The sequence below is a fragment of the Silene latifolia genome, chromosome 10 (assembly GCF_048544455.1).
Source record: "Silene latifolia isolate original U9 population chromosome 10, ASM4854445v1, whole genome shotgun sequence".
NCBI lineage: Eukaryota > Viridiplantae > Streptophyta > Magnoliopsida > Caryophyllales > Caryophyllaceae > Silene > Silene latifolia.
Genome location: NC_133535.1, coordinates 161862657 through 161888551, shown reverse-complemented (window position 1 = coordinate 161888551; position 25895 = coordinate 161862657). Strand labels below are relative to the sequence as shown.

Genomic DNA, 25895 nt, shown 5'->3' with positions numbered 1-25895 from the left:
TTGTATTCAGCCAGACCCGACCCCCCTACTCCGGGCCAGTTTCGAAGTCCACTCCCATCAGGCCCGACCCCCTCAACCCAGGCCCGCCCTTCAGACTTACTGCAGGCCGGTTCCGAGTCCACTCCCACCAGGCTTGACCCAACCCCTAACCCGGGTGGGTTCCGGGTCCACTTAGCCAAGCCCGGGCTCTCCCGGTTCAGCCCTGCCCGGCCCATTTGACCACCCCTACTTGCTACATTCCCCAAAGTCACGCTAACCCAATTAAAGTATCCTTTAAGACGGAGGTATCTATCTCAATATTAAAATGGGTCAAATATCATTACATTTGAACATTTAAGTCAAAGCTTTTACTTTTTTTCTATGAATCGGATTATACTTTTATCTTATTCATATTATTTGACCCATCTGAAGCTTAAGCCGATAGCTCTGCCTTAAACTTATTAAGAAATTTTTTTTTTTTTGAAAAACCCCAAAAGGGATTTAAATATCATTAGCACAATCAAAAGAGACTAGCTCGGCAATGCCTTGCGGAAGTACATCGACCCATAAACGCCTACCTGGCAACCACGGCCTTACATGAGCAAGTTCGTGAGCCACCATATTACTAGACCGCCTAACATAGGAAAATTCAACAGAGTTAAAAAAAGAACAAAGCGAGTAAATGTCATCATAAATAAGATATAAATCACTACGGCCTTGCTTCCGCTTGCGCAAATCTTCTATCACAGTCAAGCAATCACTTTCGATTTCAACATCCGGTATCCCCATACTCTTAGCCTCATGAAGACCCATGAGAATCGCTTCAGCCTCAAGCATAGACGGTTCCCGCATTTCTTCCCTCTGAACCGTGACACCCCACAGAGCCCTCCCTTCATCATCACGGCAAATAGCACCCAGACCCAATCCCGTATCCACCATAGTTCCTGCGTCAACATTAATCTTCACCCAACCCGGCTTTGGTTTAATCCATCCTTGAGACACCCCATCACGCACCACACCCGCTGACACTGCCACCCCTCCCATTTCTTCAACAAGCTCCCTCACCCGATGCAGCACACCCTCCACAGTCCATCGCACACCTTCAAAAACAACCTTATTACGCATCTCCCAAATCGCCCAGCATCCCGTCATCAACTCCACCCATTCGGCCTCACCCTTCTCCCTCAGCATCGCTTCAATCCAATCCCTTATAGAGTCAAAGTGCACACCCGACAACACCTCCACACCCAGCCCACTCCATACCCCCCGTGCCCAGCTGCACTCTCGCACAAGATGAATACCCGACTCCACATCATACCCGCAAATGGGGCAACCATCCATAACTCCCGCAATCCTTCGAGCTATGTTACTCCTCGTCGCGATAGCATCATTACATAATTGCCAAAAAAATACTTTGATGCGAGGTAAGACCGGAACTTTCCACAACTTCTTCCATAGCCACTCCTCCCTCGAATAATCCGACTGCTCCTCCTCACACCCACCTCCCTTAGACAGTGCCCCATATGCCGTTTTCACAGAATAGGTACCATCCCTTGTCAAATCCCAACACCACACATCTCTAGGATGGTTCTCACCCAACCTTATATTCAGTATATTGTCCGCTTCAAAGGCAAGAAAAGTCGCGCGCACCAAATCAGTATTCCAACCATTCGTGTCAGGCCGTATGAATTCTGAAACTCGCATTTCCATATCACGGTTTTCACGAGCTGTCAGCACCATCTTTGAAGCCGTCCCAGGCAGCCATGGATCCACCCATACACGCGTATCTAACCCATCGCCAATCCTCTTTCGCGCCCCTAATTTGACTACATCTCGCGCCTCCCAAATACTCCTCCAAGTGTAGCTAGGTGCCACCCCAATCCCTGACTCCATAAAGCTCGTCGTTGGGAAATATTTAGCCTTCAAAACCCGAACCATCAAAGCGTCGCTGTCAGTCATAAGCCGCCAAGCCTGCCTACCTAGAAGTGCAATATTGAACTTATTAAAGTCCCGAAAGCCCAAACCACCTCTCGATTTTGGAAGACACAGACGATCCCAGGCCATCCAAGCCATCTTCCTCTTACCCCTATCCGCACCCCACCAAAACCCGGACACAAGTGAACGCAATTCATCGCAAAAATTAGCAGGCAGCTTAAAAACACTCATGGCATATGTCGGAATCGATTGGGCAACTGCCTTAATCATCACTTCCCGTCCTGCCTTACTGAGCAGCAAACCACGCCATCCTTGCAACTTCTTACTCAACTTATCCCGGATAACCTTTGATATCACCTGCTTCGAATGTCCCACTATCGTGGGCAAACCCAAATAACGGTCTTGAACGCCTACCACCCGAACTCCAAGAGTTGCCGCCACCCTATCCTTCCTGTCACCCCTTGTCCCCTTGCTAAACGATACAGTCGTCTTATCATAGTTAATTACCTGCCCAGAAGCTCTTTCATACTGTGCTAGGATATCAATTACTTTCCTGGCCTCCGACTCAGCTGCTTTAACAAAAAAGATGCTATCATCAGCAAAAAGTAAATGAGATATAACAGGCGCCGTAGGAGCAATCCTAATTCCATGCAAAGTGCCAGCTTCCACCGCGCGCTTCATAAGGCTAGATAAAACCTCAGCGCACAAGATAAATAAGTATGGAGACATAGGGTCCCCCTGCCTCAATCCTCGCCCTGGACGAAAAGGATTAGACAGCTCGCCATTCACCACTACTTCATAAGACACCGTCCTCACACAATTCATCACCCTATCCACCCATACCCCATCAAAACCCATACGCAGCAACACTCCTTCTAAAAACACCCACTCCACCCGATCATATGCTTTGGACATATCGAGCTTCAAAGCCATGTGACCACCCCCTCCTCTTGAATTTTTCATGTAATGGAACATCTCAAACGCAACAAGAATATTATCAGTTATAAGACGACCCGGGGTAAAAGCACTCTGATTCTCTGACACTATATCACCTAAAAACTGCTTTAATCTATTAGCTAACACCTTTGAGACGATCTTATAAATCACGTTACACAGACTTATTGGTCGAAAATCCACCATCTTATCCGGAGCCTTCTTCTTTGGAATAAGGACAATATGGGTTCTATTAAAATTACTCGGAAAGGACGCACCATTTAAAATACCCAAGCACTGTCTAACCACAGAAGGCCCAACAATATGCCAATATGTCTGGAAAAAGAGAGCATTCATACCGTCCGGCCCAGGAGCTTTAAGCGGATGCATCTGACTCAAAGCTTCCACAATCTCATCTTCAGAGTAATTAGCACGAAGAATGTTATTCATATCCTGTGTAACCCGTCCCTCAATCCCACTTAATAACCCATCAAACCCCTCGGGTTCAGAGGAGGCAAAAAGATTAGAAAAATAACACAAAGCGCCATCAGCTATCGCACTAGTTGTAACCCTTACACAACCATTGTCATCCACCAATCGGCCTATATAATTCCGTTGCTTCCTTTGTGTCGCCTTTCTATGAAAAAACTTAGTATTCCTATCACCATCCTTTAGCCATATTGCTCTCGACCTTTGCCTCCAGAAAAGCTCCTCCTGCCGAATCAACTTCGCTATATCCCGTATCAACCCTCGCCTCTCACGCACAAACCGCACACTCCGAGGACTCTCATTCAGTTCCCGCAATCTCCTCCTCTTGGTATTAATATCTCTAACAATCTTACCTATATTCAAACCCTTCCACTTCTGCAACGCTTGCGCACATCTCGAAATAGTCTCCAGGACATCAACATCATTATCATCCCACGACCCTCGAATAGCATCCTCGCAACCCTCCTCCCCAACCCAGACATGTTCAAACCGAAACCGCCTTCGTAGCCCACTAGCTTCACTCACACGTTTATCAAAAACAACTTTCAGGGGCGCATGATCAGACCATTCACGAACGAGATGGAACAGCTTAACATAGGGGAACTTATCAAACCACAAATCTGTACCCATTGCTCTATCAATTCTACTCTGTCTATTATCATCGCCAGCTTGTCCATTGTCATAAGTAAACTCATAACCCTCATAAGGAAGATCTCTCAACCCACAATCGTCAACTGCATCCCTGAAGTTATTCATCTGCCACTGAGCTCTTGAACCACCCTTCATCTCAGTAGAATACAGAATCTCATTGTAATCGCCCACACATAACCAAGGCTCCTGAGATTGACTTGCCAAAATTCGAAGCTGCTGCCACGAAAGATGTCTATCTTGAATAGCAGGCCAACCATAAAAGCCAGTAATACGACACTTCTCCCCATCGAACTCCACATCAAAATCCATATAATGTACCGAAGCGGATCGAAGAGTACAAGAAATATTATTCCGCCATAACATTGCGAGACCACCCGACCTTCCCACACTATCCACCGCCACCCCAGTAAAGCCATCGAACTTCCTCCACACACCTTCCATCTCTTTACTGCTCAACTTCGTTTCACACAAAAAAACAATACTAGCCGCTTCCCGACGGAGCAAATTCCTCAGACCGCCTACTGCAGCGGGGTTGCCCAGCCCCCTGCAGTTAAGGCTCAAAAGATTCATTGGGCCCGGCGGGACTGAAATGAATCAGCCTCCGCCTCAGATATTACCATCGTCACATCCCTGTGAATCATAGACTTCTTCGAGACATTTGTCTCCCCCACTTCATCATCACCCCTAACTCTCTTCTGATTCTCATTCAACAATGATGCTTTAAGAACTTGTCCAGCAGGCACACAATTCGCACCCTCCTGCCGCAATATCCTCTGCCACTTGTTTCCCTGCCCCGACCCAACACCACCCCCATTCAGCCCCACGACAACACCTGCTTCCACTCCCACCATAGCAGACCCCCCTTCTGTACACCGCTCCCCTCCATCACCCTTCCTACCCTCCGCTTCCTCCTCTTCTGTCACAACCAGCGCATCCGAAGGAGGCCCTTTAGTCCCCACAGTCAGCCCCTCCACCAAAGAAACCTCACCCGTCCCCACAACATCTGAGCTAACCAACGCTTCCCCCTCATCAACAATACTCCTCAGCTCAACCCTTGTCTTCCCCATCCTAACTTTCTGCGCATTCGACAACGCAAAACGTTGTAATTTTTCAATCATCTCCTTTTCACTCCGTCTATATTCCTCTTCAAAATCAGGCCGTAAGTCCCTATTAGTCTTCTTGCCCTCCGTCACACCCGCCTTACCCCCCTTCCACGGTGATGCACGCAACTTATCTCCAAACCTTAGCTCCTCCTCCTCATACGGTCCGTCTGCACAGTCTTTCTCCCCATGTCCCAACACACCACACCCATAACAAAACATGGGCAATCTTTCATACTTAACATCAAACGCCGTCACTCTTCCATTTGGCATACGGACTTCAACAATAGATCGAAGAGGTTTCCTAACATCATGTAATACTCGAATTCGAACTGCTCGTTCCATCTCAGGAAAAGCGGCAACATCCTTACCAACATAACTACCCAGCTGCGAACCCAGGCGACTCAAATTATCTTCATTCATCCGTCCCTTAATAGGTAAATCATAGATTCGGGCCCAGATTGGAAGATAGAACAGCGGGGTATCAGTCATCTTCTCCTCACCGTTAGATTCATTAAAGCACCATGCATACTTATCGAAGTGCCACGGCTGACCTTCGAGCACCTTAATCTTATCCCTTTCATCTTCAAAACGAAAGATAAAAATTCGTTCTTTGGCATCTAGCACATTGCCCATCACACGCCCAACTGGATTCCAAATTCGGAGCATCGTATCGATAGCAGCACGAATATTAATTGTTTTCGATGCCCAAATCTTGCCAATAAGTATAGTTTCTGCCCTAGTCTCCTGCACGCCACCACCTTCGACGTCCCAGTCAAACACCGCACCTCCCCCACCTTCCAAGCCACCCATAACTCCCTTCCCCTTACTACAACTACCACGCACCATGGAATAGTAAAGCGAAACGAGAACCAATCAACCCTAATCTCGTCCCCAAACCGCAGAAAAACAAATTCCTAACAAACAATCCAAACCCTAAACACCAACTTTGAAAGATATCGAAGAAGTAAAACCAACCTACAAGCACCTGCTGTAGAGGAAGGCCTTGATCAAGAAGGAATTATCAAAGATGAACAAAGACTAGGACTCTCACAGAGAAAACCCTAGAGAGACGTTATAATTTGCGGTTTGTGAGGAGTTTTGTTGAACTATTAGTTTTAAACTTATTAAGAAATTTTAGTGGTTGTTGAAATGTTGATGCATGAATTGTGAATTCATAATTAAATTGAATAAACATACTCTGATTCTTGTCTTACGTTGGTCTAAGATTTTAAAGTTATTGTTTAGTCGTCGTGCAACTCATGATACAATAAGTCGGCAGACTATTAATCATAAATTATTGTGTTACAAATAGAACAAGAGAGATAGAGTGAATTGGTCAATTGTAGAATATAGAGAACTCTGTTGGAATGAATTGATTAGTTGTTTTGATGATTCACCAACATACCGAATCCGAATCCGAATCCGAACCAGCTGACCAGATCCGGGCCGAATTCTTATTGAAATGTTATTTTAGTATTTATGATTATATTTTTATTATAATTGTTAATTTTTTATATTTCCTATTTATCTTAAAGAAAATAAAGAAAATAATGATTAATCGAGCTCAAGTTGGGCTCCATTCTATTCCGAGTCAATTCCGACCTTTAACTTTTTAAACTTGGAGGGTTCCAAGCCGATTCCAAGCTCAAACTCAAACTTTCGAGCCGATTCCGAGCCTGCTCCACGCTCAAGCTCAAATCGGCTCGGTTACCCCTCTAGCTAGTCAGTTGGTCTTGCTTGTGACGGACACTATCCGTCACAAGCTGAAGACGGATAGTATCACTCTCACAATAAGACAATAAGGGGAGGGGGAGAACCATTGATAATGCCACTTGCATATTGTGTGAGAGGCGCACTATCCATCTTCAGCTTGTGAGTTGTGACGGGCACCAATGAGATTTTGAGATTTTGTGCTAGTTATGCCACATGTGAACACAGTTTGTCAATCTCTTTGATGAGAGTTTTTGTCCTTTTCACTCGTAGAATAATATATTCATATACGAGTTCTTATCTGGTGATGACGAAAATGTCACTGAAGACAACATGGACGACTATCTTTCTTCTGGGCTGGACGCGTCACCTATCCCATCACAAGCTATTGATGTTGGTGACTCGCTCGTTGCTTATGCTGGGCCTTTGGTGCCTCCTCTGAGATCTTGTGGCAGAAAGGTGACTTTTGTTTACAAGAGAAAGGTACGAAATGATTTTAATTCCTTTAGTACAGTGCGATTCAAACGCTCTAATCGTACTTGTTCCTTTGTTTTGCCCCGAGGATAATCTCCTATCTACGGTCCCGAATTGCTTTTTGATGAGTCCGGGATTCCTCCCTTTTGTTATGTTAATCCTAAACCTCCTGACTTTTCAGTTTTAGGAAGGCCAAGAAAGGCCAGCATCAACTCAGGGGTAAGTGAGTCACCAATCATTTTGGGCTTGGGATCATCTGCTGTGACTAAGAAGCGGAATCGTCAATATGACGTCCAGGCCCTGGAATGTTTACCCCACAAACGCTTTAAAGTTGAGGGTTGGTTATTTTTGGATCTTTTAAAGTCTTCGCCAACTCCTTCTTCTCTTCTTCGTATCTTGTACCAAAGCAATGAAGACTTGGAGTTCGTCGCAGTCAGTGGTGGACCTTAATTCACCACCCGTGTATCAATGACTATATTTTGCTGGAATTGTAGGGGATTTGGTGAGACGGATGATCCTACAATTCCGTATTTACTTCATTTGCATCCTTAAATATCATCCGTTAATTTTGTTTCGCAAGAAACCCATACTCTGTAGATATGGTGATATGAAGACTGCTCGGCTTGGTCTCCCCAATTTTTTGGTGTAGACTCCAATGGTCGTAGTGGTGGCCTTCTTTTGCGCTGGGATAATTCCGTTACTATCCAAGTTATATGTAGTGACCCTCGTTATATCTTTTGTTATGTGGCTTTCGACATAAATCCTTCTATAAAGTATGCTACATATGTTATGTTCATATATGGAGAACCCTCTTTTACGTATCGTTTGGCTTTGTGGGATAGAACTTCTTTCGTAATCTCGGGTCACTCCCCCTTTCTAGTTGTAGGAGATTTTAATCAAGTGGAATTGCATTGCGACAAGCTTGGTGGCTCGAGTATAATCCGGGGTCAATCTGATTTTACAACATGGAAACTTCATAACACTTTGCTGGATGTCCCTTTCTTTGGCCCACGTTTTACTTGGATGAATGGCCAACAAAACGTGCACTGCATCATGGAACGTCTTGATCGTGCATACGCAACTCAAGATTGGTTTCAACTTTTTCCTAATGCATCTATTCTGCATTTACCAATCCTCATCTCTGATCATGCACCTATTATTTTAAACTTATTCCAGCAGTCAAAGTCTTCTAAACGGCCCTACCGCATTGATAATTGGTGTCTTCTGATACCTGAAGTTGTTGAAGTGGTAAATCTTGCTTGGGAAACTCAAGTAGAAGGGTCCTCTATGTATGTGTTATCCCGTAAGTTGGCCGCGGTCCGGTATGCTATTTTGAATTGGGTTATTAAGCATCGTATTTCTAATGGCATAAATTGGTCGTCGGTTGAACATGATCTGGACCATTCCTCTCAGCATCTATTGCGAGACTTTGTCTCTTCTTGATTACAAAATTTGCGCTCAAGTCGACTGCAGCTAATAACAAAACAACATGATTATTGGCTCCAGCGAGTGAAGCTTCGTAGGGAAATTTTGGATGGCCTCCCGTCTAGATTCTTATTTAATAGAGTTAAACAAAGATCGTCTAAGCAACGGCTGCTCGCTCTTCGAACTCCTTCAGGGGAATGGCTTCATGAACCATCTGATATTGAAGCTGAGGTACTCTCTTACCTTCGTGATCTCCTAGGCGCTGCACCACCTCCATCTCATGCATTCCCCCCTGATAATTTTGATGCTTTTCTGTCATCTCTTGAGCTTCCGTCTCTTACCTCTGCTGAAAGCTCCATGCTGACTTCACCTTTCACAGCTTCTGATGTCCTACGCGCGCTCCGAAGTATGGATGGTTCGAAATCTCCAGGGCCTGATGGTACTACACCCCGCTTCTTCCAGGTTTTTTGGCCTCAGATTGGACATCTTGTTACTTCTGCTATTTTACGTTTTCTTAATTCTGGGGTTATGTTGAAGGAATGGAACAATACACATATCGTTCTCATTCCTAAGGTTGATCACCCTGAACTACTTTCTCAGTACCGTCCCATCAGCCTTTGCAACGTTATTTACCGGCTTGCTTCCAAGTGTCTCGCTAATCGGCTTAAGTTGGTAATTCACTCTCTTATACAGGATACTCAACAGGCTTTTGTACCAGGTCGGCTTATGTCTGATAGCTGCATCATTGCACATGAGATACTACATTATGTGAATAAGTCTAAAAAGGGTTCTAATTGTTACGCTGTTCTTAAGCTTGATATGCATAAGGCATTTGATCGGGTTTCATGGCATTTTCTTATGGCTGTCATGCACCATATGGGGTTCCCTTCGGTTTGGCGAAATCTAATTTGGGAGTGTATCTCCACGGTCTCGTATAGGGTTCTCATTAATGGTGAGCCCTCTGCGTCCTTCCGCTCCTCTTGCGGTCTTCGTCAGGGTGACCCTTTATCACCCTATCTTTTTATTATTTGTATGGAAATCTTATCTCGACAGCTGACTAAAGCTGAGAAAGCTGGCAATCTTCTGGGCCTCAAGATTTCAAGATATGCCCCTACTTTTCTCACCTTTTTTATGCTGACGACGCTCTCCTATGTTGTAAAGCTACTCCTACCTCTTTTGAGGTTTTACGGGATCTTTTCAAGGAATTCGAGTTTGTTTCGGGACAGATGATAAATCTGAATAAATCCTTCCTAAAATTCAGCCCTAACGCGCCTTCTGATTTTCGATCGCATTTGTCTTCATTTCTGAAGATGACGACTACTAGCTCTTTTGGCAACTACTTAGGTGTGCCGGTTGATATCCCACGTAAACGATCTCAGGCTTTCCACCCTCTCCTTGACAAGCTGACAACGCGCATTGCCTCGTGGTCATCACTTCATCTTAGTCAACCTTGTAAGTTGATCGTCATCTCTGCAATTCTGCTTGCCTCACTTAATCATGTAATGGCTACTGTTCCTTTTCCCCTTGGGATATGTCGTAAGATTGATTCCCTGATTGCCGCTTTTTGGTGGCGCAATGACTGGAAACGTCATTCCATCCACTGGGTTTCAAGAGAAGTTTTGCAAGCACCTAGGGATTGTGGAGGTCTTGGCATTAAAAACACCTTTATTTTAAGTCAGGCCTCGCTTCTTAAAAATTTTTGGCGAATTAAATCTCACCCTTCAGGTTTAACCGCCAGGTATTTGGTTCCAAAATATGGCCGCGACTTGCCCATCCCAGCCGCAAAATCTCGCATCTCACAACCATCTTTTTTATGGACCGGCATTTGTCGTGCGGTAGCTGCTTCTACACCAGCCCTATGCTGGAAAATTGGAAATGGTAAACTGATTAGTCTTTGGTCGAGCCGTTGGATACACGGTGAGCTTCCCTCTATCCACCCCTCTGCGACGACTCCTCCTCCGTCTTTATCTGCCCTTTTGCTCCCTTCAGGCGACTGGAATCCAGCTGCAGTTTTCCGTTATTTTGACGCTCGGTGTGCTAAGGAAATCATCACTATGGAGCCTCCTCTGCCTGAAATTGATGACTTCCTTTACTGGAAATTTACGGAGGATGGCACTTATTCTACTAAATCAGGTTACTATTTCCTATGGTCTAAGGTTTCCGCTCACTGTACTCTATCTTTTGCTAATAAGTTCCCGTGGAAACTCATATGGAAGTTGCGCGCCTCAACTAAGTTCCCACTTCTACTATGGAGATTGGCGCACAACATTCTGCCAACGAATGTAAATTTGGTGTCGAGGGGTGCAAACCTGAGTCCTCTTTGCCACCTATGTCACTCTTCACCAGAGACTACGGAGCATTTATTCCGTTCATGTACGGTAACACAACATATATGGAAATCCTCTGCGCTTGGAATTAACACTTCAGCAAATCCTACCATCCCCTTTACCTGCTGGCTCGCTGATTTTCTCTCCTATCTTCAACGTCAATCCTCTACTTCGGATAACCGTCTACTTTATTTCTGTTGTGTTCTTCAGGCCATCTGGACAGTTCGGAATTCGGTGGTTTTTCAGGATGGCCCGATGGATCCAAGGCGTATATGTCATCTTACGGATCACCTCGCTGCTTCCCATACCCAACTTCCTGGTATTTGGTCTTCTTTGTTCGTATCCTCTCCAGTGACCAAACTCTCTTGTGCTGTCCAATCACCACAACCACTTCACCAGGCAGCGGTCTCTTTCTATGTTTTGATTAGCAGATCAACACCAAAGAACATTTCACCGCTCCATTTCGAATCCTTTTCGGGACTACTACTCATACTTCTACTACTCTCACTACGATCCGAGTCCGTTCCTATTTTGCAAAGATCTACTAGAGCTCTTCTATTAGCTATGCGTCGTGCCCACTCTTCGGGCTACGATTCACATCACCTTCAAGGTTTCTTGTCGAAAACTATCTTCCGTTCTGGCAGCTAATTTGTCAGTACCAATATGTGTGCGGAATTCTTTACATGAAATCCGCAACTTACTTGTTCTTTATCCTTCCTGGTCTGTAAGTCTAGCTACAGGCTAGAAACTTTTATGTACTTTTTTTTTTTTAATATAATCGGTTTATTGTTGTCAAAAAAAAAAAAATAACACCTTCCAAATGAATATTTAATTACTTCCAATATTCTCAAATCACCCTAGAATAATACGCGATCAATATTACCAATTGGTCTCCCTTGTGACGGGTTACCATTTGTGACGGATATTTTGTGAGATAAAATGGTAACAAAATGGGTTAGTGGAGAAAGGGATCACATAAATAGTGTTGCAGAGAGAGAAAAAGTGGGTACTTTATGAGGTAAAATGGTACCCGTCTCTTGTTTGTGACGGATAGCGTCCGTCACAAACAAGAATTTGTGCAATATTACACCTCATAGTACAATCAATTCGACGACTTTAGTCTTTAGTTATTTATTGAGATTGTGATTGAGAAACAATTGATGTATAAATTATCGAACTAGACGTAAAATAGCATGTATTATTCTTTGATTTAAAAGAAATTAGGCACGGAAAATATTATTATTGTGATACAAGTAATAAGTTAATTATAGATTCAATTTACGATAACCTTGTGTAAAAAGAATTTCGTTACCACAAAATTACGATCCACCATGTTAATATAAGAACAATAAAATAAACAAATGATTAAAAACTGATTACTTAAATGCATGGGTATGAATAGAGGTGGTCACGGACTCATGGGTTGGACAAGGCTCAACCTCCTCGACTCTAAATCGGCCCTTAGGCATAGGGCGGATTGGCCAGGTCGAGCCGGTTCAAGGGATGGCCGACCCTGAGCCGGCCCTTGGTTGGTAGTAGGCGGGCCAGGTTGGCCTTGCTCACAAGTCTAGTCCATTTTTTCATTTTTTCTCGCAAAAGGCAGGCCAAGCAGGTCAAAGGCAGGTTCATTGGCGGGCCAAACTTAGGAATATAAACCCTGAAGCCCCCGACTTATTCACGGGCTGGGAGCTGGGCTAGCTGGTATTGCCAGAGAAAATCCGAGGAGTGGGTCAGGCCGGGCCAACCCGTATAATTGGCCACCGGCCACCTCTAGGTGGTTCGACTTGCACATAAAATCCCGTTTTATTGCAAAATTGTGCTCAGTACTGTTTTACGCATGTTTTAAGTTTAAAAACAATTTCATTTTAGATGCCCTAAATAAATTTATGAAGAGATATGAGTAACTCACTTTTAAAATAGACACAATGGATAAGAACGAACTTATTTTGACTATGCATCTCATATTCTAAACATGACCTCCCCAATAACTCAAGAAGGCAAGAAGTACCGAGTTTATTATGTTTTGACAAGCTTGCCACTAATTAAAAGTCAACCTTCATAGGTCATTGTATATTTGTATTTGCTCAAGTTATTTTCAGAAATTTAACATTTTTATTTTCTTTTTATATAGTCACTTTTGAATGATAGAGGTAATTTGAAGCCACCGGTTTACAAACTACCTCAAAAGAGTTGGACATGAATGTCCAATAAAAGCCATAAAGTCTGCAATTTTGTTGGTTTCATAAAAATAATGTTTAATTAAGAAAGGATAGAGTTGACGAGCAGTAATATCATTTTTAGTTAGTCTTCTTTAAGACGGATAGCGGGTCAAGTATCATACCATGCAAATGTGCATATAAAAAAATCTTACTTTTTCATATACACTAGTTGTTGCGCCGCGCCCTCCCGGGCGCGGAGCCCCAATTCGGTTAATTGTTTATGAAAGACCAACATGAATGTTGTTGAGATAATGTGCGTTGGCGTATAGAATAGAATGTTAATTAGTCTGCCAATTCAGTCGCAACTATTTAACAGACATATCAGTAGCCTTACTCTACTATTGTGGATGGTCAAATTCATATAGGACGTCTAGGGGTTAGCACGCACAATTTTACAGCTAGAACACGAATTTGAGCGTAGTGTGCAGCACTGAAAAGTCATAATAAAGGCACGATGATACAAGCTAGCTAAGATTAAGATGGGACAAAGTGAGGAAAGCATATAATTTGTAGAAAAGATAGCTACTTATACACAAAATTGAAGGTTTGTCTAGTAGTCATAAGTTACTTTCCGCTACATCCAAAAATAAGCTGCTTGTTTTATTTCCAATCCAGCTGTCTATACAACTGTTTTTGGGTTATCTAACTCTGATACCTTTCCTTATACTTGGGTTGAAAGTGTGCACCAATTACAGAAGCGTACCAAAAGTTAACAAGATAGCCCTGGACTATTGTGTGTTCAGATTAGAGAGAATTGTTTGAGCACCCACTTCAGCTCTTGAGTTGGTGAAAGAGCAGTGGTTGGCACGACCTGAACGTACAACTTAGTAGTCCTTAATTTGTGCTCGATGTAGTCAGGGTAGCCCTCTCGTTCCTACATATAAATCGCATGTATTTATGGTGAGGCTCAAATGATAATATACATATATCGGAAGTGCATAAATGTTGCAAATTCTGAAAGTTCAGGATAAACAACACAACATGAATAATAATCTAACTAATACGAAATTCCATGTTGATATCTCCACCCTTTGCTCCCGTGGGAGTGTCACTGGTGTTACACTTTCAGTACCAAACCCGACGACGGTCTTTTTGGCATGTCAGTATTGCTATTCTACCACTAATAATAAATCAATGCATTTTCATGTGAGCACGGTGGTGTCAAGCCTTCGGCACAAACTCATTTTCCTAAAAGAACAAGACATTGTTTCCAAAATATTTCGAGAATGACTAACATTGTCTCCAAAGTAGCGTAAAGAAGACATCTATGGCAATCAATGTGAGCAACTTGCTTACTTTATATATGAAAATGGACAGAAATTTTGAAAAATGATAAAAACTATTTAGATAATCAAATACATGCAAATTTTAGTTTCAAATTGGAAAGTTGCTACATCAGAATTCAAAAGTAAGGCTCCACATAGCTAGCTCTTCCATCCCAGGTCAGTCGCCTCTAAGAGTATGCAACATGAAATAGTGCATCAACAATAGTCAAAAGATATGTTTGAGCCATCAACAAAACTCAGTCAAATTTTAGCGTCAAATCAACAATTCTCAAGCCCACGCAAACAAAACCTAGGGAAATGCTACCCAGAAAAAGTACGCAGGCACAGATTTCAAACTAAATAATAATCATTAAAGTTAAATTCACAAATTAACCAAACAAGAGCTAATAACGGAAATGAAACCCGGAAAAATTAAATTAATTATAAAAGAGTAATTAAGATGATAATTTGAGGTAGAAATTTGAATTGAAAGGTAAATGTAGAGCCTAACCTTCTGCCAGATTTCCGTAGCCTTCAACAACAAAATTACAATCACAACCAGAAAAACACAAACAACAATTGAAGGAATCATGCAAGATGAACAAATAAATTACAAAAAGCAATCTAGAATGAATAAATAAACAAATAAAAGCTATAATCGAAGGAACAGATTATGAATAAATACAATGAAAAAGGGGAAGGAAATGAGAGCATGATGGAACCGAAATAGAAAAAGTGTAAAGAGGAGACTAAAATATGGGAAAAACAAAAAATAGTTGGCAAGATGAAAAGTTATCTGTTTGTGGAGAAGATGAAATTGTGGCCTGGGTGAAAGGACGAGAACAAGGCAGAGAAGGAGAAGTAAACAAAAGTAAATGCTTCGGTATGTACCTCGCAGAAATCACGAATGTCTATGACTGCTCTCCAAGCGTCTTCGTCTGTCTATGACTGTTTCCGACATCAAAGGGACCTGTTACCGGGTTCCAAACATAAGTAGCGATCGTATTAGTAGAAAGCTTGAACAATAGTAAAAAGCAACAAAAGACTAAAATGAAATTTAAAAAATTGAGACAGATGAATGAATATTGGTGTTTTCTAAAATATGGGCAATACATCGGAGTAGCGGCGACAGCGCAAAAGTTACTTTTTTCATGTGTAAAAAAACTAAAGAAAAATCATGAATTCATGAAATTGGGTCTATAATTTAGATTAAAATAAATTCCAAACTGAAATCCAAAGACAAAAAATGTTAATTTATTCAGCTTCCCTAGTAGTAATCCACCTTACGAATTAAAAAAGCAACTGTCGTCGTATGAGCATCCTCGACAATGACAAAACACTGGACAAAATTGAACTTTCGCTCACCTAAGATCGTGTACACCAAACTCTAAGGTAGAAAATTATCCGGAATGGTCTGATCTGTACCCTGAACTTCAGTATGATATTCGTATCCCTCAACAAAAGCTGCAAACACAGCCAAAAAGGCCACAAATATAAGCAATTGAAGTGTAGAAAGCATATAATGTAAACAAATGAAAATACAAAACCATGCCACAAGTGAACTATAAGAGGCGTGGATTTGGGAAAACTACGGTCGTACCTAAACAACGCCAAATCCTGCACCAGCGATAACAAACCAACACCATATCTCATACTCCATATATGATACCATAATTGAATACTGCAGGCACGAGGTCATTCAACCCTGATAACACACCGATAGAAAAACAATTAGCAGGAAAAACCTCATTAGGCAAAAAACAACCCACCCAAATCAGCCAAAAGAACGACCTCAAGCAAACCCCAAAATGATACCGAAGAATGCAACACATAAATTCCGCCCCACGGCCCTCACCAACAGCACCTCCATGCCCCCACAAACACATATACACAGGATCTGCAGCAAGAAAAGAAGAAAGGCGGCAACAGAAATCAACAATAAATCAGCAAAAGCAATAGAATGAGCAAGACAGTGACAAGACAAATCATAAGAATAGTACCGTGAGGTACTCCCTTTTTAAAGGGTGTGGATTGACATCCAGATCACAAGGAGTTCCTAAAATAAAGCATATAAAAAATGGGGTACCTCAACTATAAACACCTTGAAAAGAAAGTAACCGAACCAGGTTTGATTATAAAAAATAACAACAATACAGAAAACACAAGTTACCCCAACTATCTAAGACTAAAATAACATACGATAAGACGTAATCACGCAGCAGCAAGCCAGTAATCCAAATCAAACAAGGTTAGAATCAATACTTCGCATATTTAATTTTAAAAACCCCGCTCACCACAGACGATACAACTTCAATCACAACACCAATCCATGTATATAAAAGCAATAACGGGAAGGGGATACCCCAGAAAAAAAAAAACTAATTATGGTTGCATTAGAATCAATACCTCGTGTTATGAGGCCATACTCTAACCCCGTAGCCCAAAACAACTGCAACCAACAACAACCACAATCAACATATATATAAAAGCAATAAAAAGAAGAGTAAAGTTCCGATTAGGAGTAAAAAAGCCCAGGATTACAGTACTACTTACCACCGCAACAATGATAAAAGGGGGGCAATTGCTCGGATTAGTAGCCAAGCCGCCCGTGCTTTGATCTTAGGAGCTCACTCGTCAGTTCAGATCACAACCATATCCTACAACAACGCATATAATTACAAACTCAACTTTAAACGCAAAAAACTCTGTAACACGGTACGACTTAGTATGCTATAGTTACGATTAGCATTCAAGTACCTCGTGTTCTGAGCTAAAGACCTCACTTCACAGCCTGATAAAACTGGATCCACAACAAAAACAAGATCAGCAAACAAAGGCCAAGGAAAACATAAAACACAAAATCGCAAAAACGATAACCAAACACAAAAGAAATTAGAGAACAAAACAACACCTCTCATTCCGAACTCAAGCTATGGGTTAAATTAAGAATGGCTGACCGACAATTAAGATGGACAAGGGAGAAATCTATAGCAATAATCGATTACTACTGTGTTAATTCCCGACAACCGGCTACGACACGTAATCCTCATCTTATAATTAATTATCAATGTCTGAGCATGAGTAAGCAAGAGAAGTCTACATTGCCTGCCATAGCACTTTGCTTATTTATGGCAGGAAAGCCCGCCATAGCACTTTGCTCCGTTATAAAAACATTGACAATAGAACTTTGCTTATTTATGGCATGAAAGCGTGGAGTAAACTGCTGAAGTCTCGACGACTTTCAACGAGAAGATCGGGAAGCACTGTGATATGACCCAGATTTCTTGTGCTTATGTTGGGACTGGAAATGTTCTTAAGGTTTGTTTATACTCTTTGATAGTCATCGTGCAAGACCAACAACCCCATTTTATTTTCTATCTAGCTTCTCGTCTAATTCAACTACAAACAACACAAACAACAATAAATCGGATCATACTGAACAAAGAACCAATGGTACTAAAGAAAGGGAAATCAACAAACCCTAATTTTTAAAGATCGCCTAATTCAACTACAACAATATAATTAACAATAAATCGAATCAAATAAAATTAAACTGAACAAAAACACCAATGAAAATAATCAACAAAGAAAGGCATAATAGAGGATGAGAACTACCTATATGGATGCGCAACAACTGCAGGAAGAAAGAAATCGGCATCGTCGCATATGGCACTGTGATATTTGAGAGGAACTCGGTGGTTGAGAGTGAGATGAGTAGTGAGTAATGAGAAATGAGAAATGAGAAATGAGAGTGAGACGGAATGAATGGAGTAGAGAGTCAGAGAGAATGGGAAATATGTGGTTGTGAGTGAATGAAGAATGGAGGACGGAGATCTAAATGGGAGATCTAACGGCAGAGGGGGGTTTTTGTGAGGTACTATTCATTGCTACAGTGCAATGAAGTTCCCACTTTTATAGAAGTAAGGATTCTGCTTTTGTTTCTTACTCCTTACGATGGAGTGATACGTGTACAAATAATTATACATGTAGTTTTTAATTTAAGAATATCTCTGGTCTAATAATTTCTGAGTCCGAATTCTCTTATGTATTTCTTTTTGTGTCTCACAATTTTTATCTTTTAACACATAATCTTCTTATAATATTTACACAGTAATTTTTAATGGTTAATGCTAATATATTAATTAGAGAGTTAGTGGGACACGAGATGAAACATGAAAATGGGACAAAGAATCCGAACTCAGAATTTCTATGTACATCAGATATTCAGATTATAGATCAGATTCGTGATAAATTAGCTGAAAACGTTGATAGGGTTGTATGTTATTACGAGGTTAATCTTTTTGGATTAATATGTTCCAATAATATGTAAATCAAAACTTTAATTTATGTTTATGTATAATATTCGATTCCTCATAAAGTAATAGAGTAATAGGAATATTTATAATAGTTGGGCCCCAACCATCACCTTAAGATTTTGGTTGAGATGGTTCATCAATCATGGTATCAGAGCCAGTCAGCCAGTGTGACCGTAGGTCACAGGTTCGAATCCTGGCAACCTCAAAACTTCTCAAAAACTCCCTCAAAACTCCTCAAAAACTCGAAGTGGAAACCCAGCACACGGTACGGGGGAGCCGGTGCACAATTGACAACTCTTCAAGCCCAACGGGCATTTGAATGAGGGAGCGTAATAGGAATATTTATAATAGTTGGGCCCCAACCATCACCTTTTCAAGTTATTTGGCTACTAACCAATATCTTAACCACAATAATAATATAAGTAATAAAATTAATCCATGAATAACAACATATAGCAATGACACACCACATGATGCTACCTTGCTTATGTCACGTAAGCTGGAGTTTTAAAACGAAAAAAATGTAGTACTATAATTTTGGCACGTTCATTTGGCAGAGAATATGCGATCAAAGATATATAGACCTGCCAAACGGGTCGTGCGGGCAGGTCTCGGGTTGAGTTATGTGGGTCGGGTCAGATACGGGTTGGATCATACAGATTACTAGTTGGGTTAGGTCAATACGGGCCAAGAAATAATTTCAAACACCTTTTTTAACGCCTTTTTTAATAAAAAATATTTTTTTAAAAAGTAAAACATATTTAAAATTAATATTTTATTTATATTCAATGTTTATATTAATTATATAAAATTGACTTTTTAATTGTCTTTGTAATTTTAAATAGTAATTTTCAAAAAAATATATAAATATTAATATTTTAATAAAAATTTTGATTTATCTTTGACCCAACGGGTCGAGTTTCGCCCTAAAATAACGGGTCTTCAGTTGTGTTTATGGTAGTAGTAATAAATGGTTATAGTGGTTGTTATAGGTGGTTATGATTGCTTGTTGTCTTATGGTCGTGCGCGCAATCGCTGCGGGTTGCTAAAGGTAGGTTCTCCTACTCAGTAATCTAGTGTGTCGATTGTATTGTATAATTGGTTTAGTGTCCCCGAAGTTCAACTCATGCCCTCCTACGACACCAGGTGAAAAGGAACTAAGGCAATTGTCAACCATCCACCCCGACAAGGACAAACATAACCGTTCTTATTAGGGCTGAGTGAAAAAAGCCGAACCGCATTTTTAAACCGAAACCGAACCGAAACCCGAATAATGGAGACCGGAAAATTCGGATTTTTTCCGGTGCGGGGCCCGAACCGAATTTTTAAGCATAAATGAGGTGCGGTGCGGGTCTAAATAAAACCAAACCGGAGACCGCTTTTAAAACCGGATTGACTTTTTTCTCAAAAACATAATTTCATTTATGAGTTAAACACACCCAAGCCAAGACTTAGGCCCAAAACATCAAAAGCCTATTTCTTTATGAAGTAATTTTAGATGTCTGTGACTCTTTAATTGTAGTTTTGAACACCATTTACATGTCTATGAATCTTTGAACTTTAATATATATGACTTTTTTATGAAGTAATTTTAACATTTGACAACGACGGACTTCAAAAGTCAAATTGGCAGCATAATTATTGTGCCATTCAAGAGCATTCAACCAAAAACCGGGTTTGAAAACCGGTTCGGGTAACCGCTTTTCAAATCCGGTTTGAAAATTTTAGAAAAACCGGTTACCCGGATTAAAAGAGGTGCGGGTGAGGTTTAAGAAATTTAAGGTTTTTTAAAACCGGGGACCGAACCGATTTGCAAAACCGGGTCGGGTAACCGGTTTTGCTCAACCCTAGTTCTTATATACTACCCATCTATGAACGCTCACCGCCCATCATCATCATCTACCTCAGCACACATCATTCATATGATTCCTATCAAATCATCAACATGCACTATACACGAGAACGGATTAACACAACCGTTACTTCGTTTTAGGATCGGGTCAAACAGGTCGTCTAGTCGAAATTTCCGGGTCTTGACCCTGAAAAAACAGATCGGGCTTTCGGGTCGGGTCAGAATTTGACATGTCTTAGATATGGGATGAATGATCTGAAATTAATAATGTTTACGGCTGGTTTTTCTTAAAACGGTCATATTTACTTAAATATAAAATGAGTCGAATTCTACTTCATTCATATAGGTAGAATGTAGATAGATGTAAAATAAGAATTTGCCATTCTTTAAACATTTTATTTTTTGTCTCATTCATCTATTTAAATATTTAAATGTTTTATTATTTAAGATGAATATGTCTAATTTTAAATAAGAATTTATGTTATACTTATTAATTACTAACTTCAAATCTGTAAAAAAAAGTAAAATTATACTATGATGATCTATCAATTGGTTCGTGATCTCATCCATGGTCCCAACCCCTAAATCAATTATACTTCCATTACTCATTTATAATGCCAAATTGCCAACTAACCATCCATTATCCATTATACTATAGTGTGTTATACTCCGTAGTAATCACGAATGATCGTTTTTTGATTGTGTCATACTCCTTAATAGACACAAAGATAAAGACTTAATACATTGACCCGTATATATAGCATCTAAATTATAATATTGTAGGTTATTATTCATTATGGAAAATGAGATAGAGTCACCCAGTATTACCCAATTTCGATATCACCAGGGTTATTTTTGTAAATTAGACATTGTTTTTAACATTTTCAAATATTTTGTCAAATCATTTAATCAACGGAAAAACTGGCAACTACGTCAATATTTTAATGATGTAGGTTTAATTTGTTTAGCAAAATCTTGCTCGACGCCACGTATCTAGGGTTTCTAGTGTTATACTTCCTCCATTCAACTCCACTCTACTTATTTCTATTTTCTACACTATTCACAAATGTACATTTAATTTCGATTTTCTCTCAACACATAAGTGAAAATATATTGATGTGTAATCTTGTTTAATTCGTCTTTACGAGTACATTAAAAATATCCAACTTCTATAATTTTTGCACATACGTAGCTAACGATATTTACCGCGTAAAACACGCGTTGGGTAACGTGAAAAAACAAAGTGGTAGAATGAAGTTGAATAGAGGAAGTACCATTTACATCATTGTCGTTAAATGATGGAACCAAAATGTGTTAGCTTAGACAACGGCAGCACCTGATGCCAGGTGGCACCAGTTGTCGTTTCACACTATGTTAGTAACAAATCTCATGTTAAAAACTAGCTCATAATCTTTCCGTTTAAATCATTTTTTTATCTTTTATATTTATCATAAAGAATATTTTAATTAAAATAAACTAATGATTGAGACAGAAGGAATAACTAATATACGAACATTTCGGGAAAAACGTACCTTAATACGGAGTATGATATAATAGTGCGTATAGGTTCTCTAGAAGTTGACATAGCTACACACCTAGAATAATAACGCTATGATACGGACTAGTGGACTACACTACTATATAAACCCTTCAAGTCTTGGCATTTTTCTCCATCGTAGCAATCACCTCCAATTAATTCACATCTAAGATTATCTTTCTTATATCGTGTCGAGATCCTCTAAAGTCGTAAAAATGAGTTTAATGAGTCGTCCGGGTAACCAAATGAACCATGCCACTGACGAGGCGGCTTCATTAGCAATGTGCATGGCCTCATGGTCCGTGCCATCTATGGTTTTCAAAACTGTACTAGAACTTAAAGTTTTAGACATAATCCAGACTGCTGGACCCATGGGCCAGCTTTCTCCTTCGGAGATAGCGGCCCAACTACCAACCAAGAACCCTGAGGCTCCCGTGGTCTTGGACCGCATGCTCCGCCTCCTAGCCAGCTTTGATATCTTGACTTTCTCGGCTAGGGTCGGGTCTGATGGCAAGCTCGAGCGGCTGTATGGGCTTGGACCCATTTGCCAATTCTTGGTTAGTAATGATGATGAGGTTTCTTATGCTGCATTTGCTGATCTCATGCACGATAAAATTATCATGGAAACTTGGTTAGTTTACCTTTTTATTTAAATACCTTTTTATTCTTTATAAGAGAGATTATATTTAATGTACAAATGATTGGAGCATCAGATAGCAATTCTCTATCTCATTTTATGCTCTCTATCTCATTGTTATCAAAATTCGGATTCGGATCTACGATTTTGCGATAAAAAAATGTTTGACCGATCCTGAATTCTATATTTTATCATCGTTGTAGAATCTTACAATTCTATTCTTCTGAAAATTTATAGAGATAAGATCATAATACGATCCGATCTATAGTAAAAATATTAATATTAGGACATCGTGAAACCCAAATTTTGTGTATGTTGTAGAAGCATATTTATACAATAATGATCATTAATTATCAATATTTTATGGATAAATAACAATAAATAAGTGTGTTGATCTTCAATTATTTCGTTTTAAAAAATAAAAATATTATATTTTGTAAGTTTGTAGGATCTTAGGATTTTATGATCCGATACCCTCCCTATCGATCTAAGTTAGAATCTAGATCTTAACAACATTGCTCCATATTGTGTCCCATCATCCGGATTCTTATTCTTATTCTTATTATGCGAAGTCCATACAATAGAGAGTGATGTAGAAACTTAAACGTACTGCTTGACTGCTATTGACTAGACCTGACAAAATTGTTGACCCGACTCTCGAATTGAGAACCCGAATTTGACCGAATCCGAATTAATCCTACTCTATATGACCCGATTCGAATATTTATGTTGCAAACTAACCATTATCCCTAAATGATAATTTGATAATAACATACCTGAAAATGTCCCGAACCCAAATTGACCGGCCTGAATTCTTGCAAACCCGAACTAACCTGGTCCAAACTGACTTGAGCCGAACTCGACCCAGTTGACCCTCTTCCCATGTGTGTACAATTTTCAATGATTTGTATCTAATTAAATACTACTGTCTACTGTACTTATAATTACAGGAAGCATTTGAAAGATTCAGTATTAGAGGGAGGAACAGCATTTAACAATGCATTTGGAATGGGAATATTTGATTATCTTGGCACAGATTCAAGATTTTACAAAGTGTTCTTCAATGGAATGGATCATCATTCTACCATTGTTATGAAAGAAATCCTGGAAAATTATCAAGGATTTGAGGGCGTTACATCAATTGCTGATGTCGGTGGAGCTACCGGACTTACCCTTAGCATGATTCGGAGCAAATATCCCAATATTAAGGCCATCAATTTCGACTTACCTCATATTATCAGAGATGCCCCGACTTATCCTGGTAAAAATCTTTATTTCTTTCTTTCGGTTGATCTTTGTACGAACGCTGTACTACGTATAATCTCGTTGTGAGAATTTATGAACCTCGTAAGTTATAAATGAGGTATTTAAACCAAAGTTGGCTGGTGTGAGTGGTAAGAGCACTCATTTATTAAACAAGTGGTCAAAGATTCGATTCCTGACTCTTGCGAATGAAAAAGTCAAACATTAAAACTAATTAACAAGAAAAGACGGAATAACTCCATAACATTAAACGATGACATTAACTCGTTTTTCAATTACGTTTCAATCTCTAATTAACAAGAAGATTCATGCATATTTTCTATTGTCTTAACAATAATTACATTGGTATTTCCCTTGATATGTAGGAGTGGAGCATGTAGCAGGAGACATGTATGTTAGCGTTCCTCACGCTGACACTATTTTTATGAAGGTATACGGAGTATAATTTTATTTATTCTGTTAACAGCTCCATTTTCATATTATGCTTAGGAAAGAGTGAAGAAAGAGAGATAAACAAATAACCGAGATACCTTAAAACGACAAAGGTATACTGTATACAGTTTAGTCTAAATGGAGCAAATAAATAAATGTAATAATGAACAAGGCACAATTGACATCTAAATACTATAGAACTAATAAAACTAACTCGACCTGTACACGACCCGCACCCGAACAATGGACCTGAATTTGACCCCCAACCCGACTCTCTCCGACCTGAGTCCTGACCACAATAACTTGACAACAACACACCTGAAAATGACCCGAACCTGAAATGACCTGACCCAGTCCGATCAAACCCAAATTCTTGCGAATCCAAAATGACCGACCCGGACTAACTTGATCGATCTCGTTAACCAACCCATTTACCACGTCTAGTCACGAGAATATTGTCCTTTAATAATGAATTTTATAGTTTAATAGTCGATTATTAATTGAGTCAACTAAAACAAAAAAAAATCCCATGATTAATTGATTAGGGAACTCTAAGGAAAGTTCGTCAACATCAATGACATAGCAAAACGCATTTTTAATTATTAACCTTAAATCATGACATATTTAAATCATACAATCGTAGTGATCATCCTTAAAGAAATCACAAAAACTTCAAAGAGACGGTATCTCAATAGCATTATTGAGAGACCTCTCACATAATGGGGTGAGGGACCCACTGAATTTTTTTTTTCTCTATTATGTCCCTCACTAAATTAGAGGGAGACGGTAGAAATACAGTAATAATCACTCATATAATTTTTTTTTTTTTTGCAGTGGACATTTCAAACAGGTAACGATGAAAATTGCCTGAAATTACTGAAGAACTGCTACGCAGCGTTACCAGAAGAAGGGAAATTAATAATGTGCGAGTATGTTGTACCGGAATTGCCAGAGCACAGTCCGTCAGCGCATAACGCCTTCATTTTCGACGCGATTATGATGACATTTCCCGGTGGAAAAGCAAGGACCAAAACCGAGTATGAGACCTTAGGGAAAGAAGCTGGATTTGAAGGTTTTCGAGTTGTTAGCTATGCTTGTGATACTTGGATCATGGAGTACCTTAAAAAGCATTAAGTCATCGCGCGCCCTGTTGGGCACGCGGTTCAATGCATGTTTTGGCGTTTGATTTATAATTGGTCGCTAGTTTATTTTTGCTTGCTAAATTGTGTTTTTGTTGGAGTTGGTTATACAGGCAGCATCATCCCTGTTAATTCGGTAGTGAACTCGGGTTGATAACGTAGCATTACGGGTTAATCCGGTTCATAGGATATTAGGGTTTGTGTTTTAT

General features: G+C 40.2%; 1 protein-coding gene and 2 long non-coding RNA genes across 3 annotated transcripts; 1 reads left to right on the top strand and 2 right to left on the bottom strand.

The window, feature by feature from the left end:
• Window positions 1-13779: 13779 nt before the first annotated feature.
• On the bottom strand, window positions 13780-16390 carry LOC141609504 (uncharacterized). The gene is made up of 4 exons (XR_012527446.1): window positions 16111-16390; window positions 15876-15974; window positions 15402-15480; window positions 13780-14119 (listed from the first exon to the last, which is right to left on the bottom strand). It is a non-coding gene; the product is annotated as an uncharacterized LOC141609504 (long non-coding RNA).
• Window positions 16391-17069: 679 nt separating this feature from the next.
• On the bottom strand, window positions 17070-18214 carry LOC141609503 (uncharacterized). Its single transcript, XR_012527445.1, has 3 exons — window positions 18126-18214; window positions 17268-17310; window positions 17070-17167 (listed from the first exon to the last, which is right to left on the bottom strand). It is a non-coding gene; the product is annotated as an uncharacterized LOC141609503 (long non-coding RNA).
• A 4169-nt stretch (window positions 18215-22383) lies between these two features.
• Window positions 22384-25895, top strand: LOC141606781 (caffeic acid 3-O-methyltransferase-like). Its single transcript, XM_074426088.1, has 4 exons — window positions 22384-22846; window positions 23803-24113; window positions 24481-24545; window positions 25382-25895. The coding sequence occupies exons 1-4, from the start codon at window positions 22431-22433 to the stop codon at window positions 25679-25681; spliced, it is 1092 nt and encodes a 363-aa protein (XP_074282189.1). The 5' UTR covers window positions 22384-22430; the 3' UTR covers window positions 25682-25895.

Bases quoted from the DNA above. Each gene is read 5' to 3' on its own strand.
- LOC141606781 (XM_074426088.1), top strand. From the start codon at position 22,431: ATGAGTTTAATGAGTCGTCCGGGTAACCAAATGAACCATGCCACTGAC. The intron at 22,847-23,802 runs GTTAGTTTACCT...TTATAATTACAG, and splicing joins AAAATTATCATGGAAACTTG to GAAGCATTTGAAAGATTCAG. The intron at 24,546-25,381 runs GTATACGGAGTA...TTTTTTTTGCAG, and splicing joins CTGACACTATTTTTATGAAG to TGGACATTTCAAACAGGTAA.